Raw genomic sequence first — 5,833 nt, 5'->3', positions numbered from 1 at the left:
CACACACACACACACACACACACACACACACACACACACACACATAGGCATACAAACACACAAATACACACACAGCCAGCCAGCCGGACAGACCAGGAACAAAATCAGCCCACTTTCTTACAGCCGTAGAGGTTTTACTTTATAAACATTATTTTGAAAAATCTGAAGGAGTAAATGTATCTGTTTGATAAATGTAGGGTAATAAGTGGTGCACTAGGACCGTTGGAGGAGAGAAAACCACAACAATAACATTGTTATAACGTTTTCTTGATGCAAGTGCCAGCACGATTTAAGGATTAAAGTAGCATAAAGTATGTGCTGTGAGGTAGAGGCTCCAATTTGAGGAAGAAACCAGGGGAACACCACAAAGAAAGTGAGATTAAAACAAGGAGATCGGGGTTTTTGTGTTTGCTTTTTTTTCTTGTTTGCTTTTTTTTTTTTTTGGTGGGGGGGATTTTTTGTTGTTTGCTTGTTTATGTTGTTTATTTGTCTTTCGTTTTCGTGGTTCAACATAAGAACAAACAGGAGCAGCAGCAACGTACGTAGAGCATCATCCTGTTGTCCCAAATAATCTGCATACAGAACTGGGTGTTGATGGTCAGCTTGGCAGTGTCGCCCTTCATCTGGCTGATGATTTCGATGATGTCATCTTTGAACTCCAGCGTGTTTCTGTCCAGGCCCTGGGACGCACACAAACGCAGACATGTACTTTAGCCAACAAAAAACAACAACATTGTGTTAGCTTAATTAGCCTGGTTATTCCGCTTACATTAACTTACTGAGGACGCACATTTTGGTCATTCGATAACCGCTTGAAGGCTTTCTGTTTTGGGGATCTTAAAGCATAAACCTCGTTACTCATGCAGAAGTGTCAATTCTTTATCTACACTTTTAAAAGGCTGGCAGCAACAAGCATAAGTATCATGAAATAGGCAAATTAGTGTTTCTGGTTTGTGTTTGGCGGCTGGAAAAGTGGCACAACATTAAATTTAGCTTTTGTTTGCTGCTGCTGATCGAACAAAGTATGGGTCTGCTACGCCATTCAGGAGCTACTAAGACATAGGTGGGTGCAAACACCTCCTCCGTGGGTTAAAGCAAAACATACCCCCCCCCCCCCATGTCTTTGCGCACACAGACAGTCACAGCGAGTTGTTTACTGTTACTGTACGCATAATATCAAACCCACACTTTCCTTCTATACAGGTTTATTTATTGTTCTCCGTCCCAGTTTCCATTAGAAGGACCTTTCTCCTTAGACCTAAAGCTGAGCCAAGAAATATCATCGTTGTTTTACTCAGATGTTATTAGGACATGGTTGCTAGGACAAAGGCTACTCGTTTAGACTGATTAGATACTTTTGGAACTTTCATCATTTGATTTACAAGAGTGAAAAAAGAATTTGTATTAATTTAAGAATAACAAACTTACGTCAACTTGGAATCTGTTTTCTGTTTTGAACGTATATCGTGTGCCGTTGATCATGAGTTCAAAACCTTTTGTGAAGGTCACACGGTCAGTAGGTTTTTTGTGGATGTTCATAGACATCACACTGGAAAAGTAAGCAAAAAGCATGTGACTTTTACATTGTATCCCAACATACGAGCTCATATAATGTAACGTGGGTTTTGCTATATCATATTAAGGACTGATGAGGCACCTGAGGTCTATTTTGGCTATTACAAGACCTAGAGTGCCGATATTTGCTGTGGGACATCGTGTGTTATTGGGGATTTTAAATCAATTGTTCAAAAAGTATATTGTGAATCGGTTGCTATGGAAACAGCGGCCATATTGGATTTTGTATACCTTTTTCAATCCCATTTTATTTCCTTATTTATAAACCGATTCACTTCTAATTTGGCATGCCAACAGTACATATGTAGCTCTTAAATTTTGCTTGTTAAATTTTTGATATATCCTTAGATTTTATGACATTTACAATTGAGATGTTGCAAAAAAGAGAAAAAAATTGAACATTCATGCTTTCTAAGCCCATAAATCAAAAACTACTACATTAATCAAAAATTCAACAAGCCAAAATTTAGAACTAGGTGTTGTTGGTATCCTGTGAAAGTTACATTAAAATTGAATAAGAAACAGAGCAGAAAAATGGGACAATATGCGAAAAAATAGAATTGTGAGAAAACAGTCGATACAGGTAAGAAAAGGCTAGACAACATGTGCTTTCGCCGAAAAACCTGACCAAAAAACACAACTTTAGGGTGTAGCAAGGCTTACATACGTTTCTGGATATTGTTCAGGAAGTGTCCAGGTACATGTAATAAAGCCAATTTACAAAATTTGACTCCCAAACACGATTTCTAGGTGCCCCACCAGCCCTTAATAATGATGCGTTCTTTTAACTTCCAAATAATAGGTGTAACGGCATGTTCAGTAACTCGTAACTAATGTGTTTCCAGAAATGAAATAGTGATTCTTTATTTTGCTTAAATTGAAGATTACTCTACAAGAGCCGATGGTGTACTGAAACAAGGCGTTTAAAAGATAAATGTGATGTAAAATAAGAAACTTCAAACCAAAACCAAACCTCGACGAACCTGAAAGCTGGGAAATCTTCGCTCGCAACGTAGGCGTTGCAAGTTGAGATGAAATTGTAGGCGCACCGACCCTGGAAGTCGTATCTCTTACCGTCCAGAGTGAGGTAATGGGGGTCACCCCGGGAAGCGCACTGGTGCACCTCTGCGAGCAGAAAAGGGGGGGGGGGCAGGAATGTTAGGTTTCAATTTTGTCAAGAGTTATACGACCCTTGCAACACAAGCAGATCACGCAAGTGCCCAAGATTAGAGGTGTTACTACTAGAGAGTAACATACAAAGAAAAGGAGGAGGATGAGAAATAAGGACGACAGACTGATGTTTGATAGGAAAGAAGGAGCAAGCCATACCAGAATGCCCTCCAATTATCCACAAGAGAAGAGCAATATTAAGAATGGTGTTATCTGCAGGAAGTACCACAGTGGTTAATGAAATTAAATACTAATAATAAATAGCATTTGTATAGCACATATCCCAGCTCTAAAGCAAGCTATATACGCTTATTACCTTAGCATATCATAGATCACTAAAATATATTCTCAGCTTCCCAAGAAGCATACAGGGCAAGCAGCTGATTAAGCGTTCAAGCACAAAAAATTCAGCCAAATGTAACAGTATGGATAAACATGCCATTGTGAAAGGTTTTATTTTAGTGTTAAGTGTGGTTTTCGACAGTCGCTAATATCTATAATCAAGCAAAGATAGGCACTATATTGAGCCATGACGTACTTTCACACGTTTCTTTAGTTTTTGAGAAATCCCCAGAGTATTAACAAATTCGTAAATGGTTTCCAAAAGTGTGCTTTAAGCTCATAAAAATGTTCTTGAATAATTAACATGGACTGTCAATACCAAGAACAAGAGCACAGCCGCCAGTCTCACGTACCATAGTCCACTCCATTCATCGTGCAAGTGCCAGAACCAATCTTCTCGTTCCCTGTTTTTCTTGGCGGTGGCCTTTCACAAATAGCACCGTACGGTGTCATTTTGCACTCTTTCTTCCTCTTCTCGCATTCGTTACGGACCAACGTGTGTCCACAATCCAGCTCGTCTGAAATAGGTATCAATATTTGAAATCTAAGTATTAAAAAAGCTTAAACCTGATAGAGCTGAGGCGACATCGAAACAGGAAAGAGTACAACAAGCTACTAACCCCCCCCCCCCCCCCCCCCGCAAAAATCTTTAAAATAAGATTTATGTATTGACTCCATCGTCAGAAAAGGCACCGTAATGATACCTTAACTAGCTCTAATCGATGACACCATTGTGGCAATTCTGATTATAGAAGGTCATCAGTCTTTTAGGCAACACGATATAAAACTCAGGTCTAGAGTACTATAATTATTCCATTCTTCTTTTAATTGTTGTGAACGTGCCTCACTGCTAGAGTTAATAAAAGTTTTTAGTAATGTCTAGTGTCTAGCATCTTTCTTTCAAATGACGTACACGCTCTTTATGATGTGTGAACGACGTCAGGTTGACTGTTACCCACAGAGCCGAGAAGACGTTCAGAGCCGAAAAAAAAGAAACAGACCCCCCCCCCCCTAAAAAAAATTATTATAAATTATAATAATATTAACCCCCAAAAAACAAACAAACAAACAAAATACTTGCTGATTTCAAAGGATACTTCACATGAAACTCACAGATGTCAAAACAAGAATATTTTCGTCCCTACATCCCATGGCGCAAGGCAGAACAACTATGAGGCACGAGACATACGTGTTAGTGATGCTTTAGAGCATAGAGCAATGGTTGTCAACCTTTTTACTTCTTTTAAAATGTTTGGTCAGCGCTCCTACGTGCATCGCCAATTGGTGCATAAAATGACACCTGTAACTACACAGATGATCCCCAACGCCCATTTAAACTAACAACTCGCCCACAAGTGGGGAATATCGCCTGGGTTGGCAAGCGCTGCTTTTGAGGCTGAAACGTTTCACAATTCCAAAGTACGTGAACTGAGAAAGAGTTGGAAGATACGACTACGTACCAAATCCTTTTTTTTTTTTAAACTATGAGGCGTCTTCGTAAGTTTGTGTTACCAAAAATGCAGCCGTACTGAAGAAGAAAAAATTCCAATGCCAGTGTTGCCATTCAGTAAGATGACAGGTCCGATCCAAAATGAATTGTTTCTTTTGAATGAAGTTACAGAGAGTGGTTGCATAATATAGGCAAACGTATTTGGCTGATCTAACATAGGAACAAACATTCCACCCCGAAACATGATGGTCTTATGAAAGTAATGTCCTATTAGCTAAAGCATAACAGCTTTGAAGTAGATTTCAGAACCTGGGTAAAGAATGACGTGTGTAATCGTAATTTCAGTGCAGAAAGAAGTAAACTTAAGTAATGAAAAAACTCTATCAGTTAAAGCATAACAGCTTTAAAGTAGGCTGCAGATGTTAAGTATAATATATTATAGAAGTAGTATGTCATCGTAATTTCAGTGCAGAAAGAAGTAAACTTACAAGCAGAAATGCACTTGAATCTCACTTCGAAGTCGGGACAGGCTTTTCCATTTTTCTGCTTCTTGTTGATGCAATGAATTCTGTTGTCTTTACAGGCTTTCCTTAGTACGAGTCCATGTCTATTTTGTGGGGAGTAGAGCTCTTTGGTGTCACTGTCGCGACACTCCATAGCTAGTGGTTCAGGGCAAAGCCGCAAGTCAGGGATGTTCTGAAGAACACATCAATGTTAAAAATTCAATGTCCGTTTCTGTAACTCTGGAGGTTTACCGTGAAGGCTAACGAATGGATAAAGGCTAACAAAGGTGAACTATGGATTAACTGTGCTTCAAGAAGGACAAGACTATTAGAGGAATCTCTTTTCTGGATAGTAGACGCTCAGCAGGTCTAATTTTAAGACAGATGCAACATCTTGTTTTAGTAAAAGTTTTACGGCACTTGCAACACCATAAGGTCATATAAGTGGCGTAGGTTAGAGGTGTAGCAAATACAAAAATGAAGGATCGAAGATGACATAATATCTGTTTGGTAGAAAAGAGCAAGCAAACCACACCAGAGCACCCACCAACCAACCACAGATGACACACCACATTATCATACATCATGCTGTTTCTGGTTTAGACGCAGGTTCTGCAATAACTCAACTAAATAATCCTATATTCGAATTCAAAGACTCTACCTTTGCAAAAGTGCCTGGTGACTTGCAGATAACCCTTTCCTGAAACTTTTCAAGATATGGATATTTTTTTCTTCTGTCACAAGCAATTTCAAACTATGGAAATAACTGCTATGCACACGGCTGCTACCTCCC

At 39.2% G+C, this 5,833-nt stretch overlaps 1 protein-coding gene across 1 annotated transcript in view; it reads right to left on the bottom strand.

Moving 5' to 3' along the window:
* Positions 1-506: 506 nt before the first annotated feature.
* LOC101848185 (IgGFc-binding protein) overlaps positions 507-5,833 on the bottom strand; it is a 52,782-nt gene continuing 47,455 nt past the window's right edge. The window contains exons 23-27 of the mRNA XM_035968761.1: positions 5,026-5,233; positions 3,441-3,605; positions 2,559-2,700; positions 1,429-1,549; positions 507-680 (exon numbers count right to left, since the gene is read on the bottom strand). Of these exons, the coding sequence (XP_035824654.1) occupies positions 507-680; positions 1,429-1,549; positions 2,559-2,700; positions 3,441-3,605; positions 5,026-5,233 (810 nt within the window). The remainder of the gene's footprint in view (positions 681-1,428; positions 1,550-2,558; positions 2,701-3,440; positions 3,606-5,025; positions 5,234-5,833) is intronic.

Source organism: Aplysia californica, unplaced genomic scaffold, assembly GCF_000002075.1.
Source record: "Aplysia californica isolate F4 #8 unplaced genomic scaffold, AplCal3.0 scaffold00080, whole genome shotgun sequence".
NCBI classification, from domain to species: domain Eukaryota; kingdom Metazoa; phylum Mollusca; class Gastropoda; order Aplysiida; family Aplysiidae; genus Aplysia; species Aplysia californica.
The sequence above is the reverse complement of the archived record's forward strand: the minus strand, read 5'-3'. Positions and strand labels throughout refer to the sequence as shown.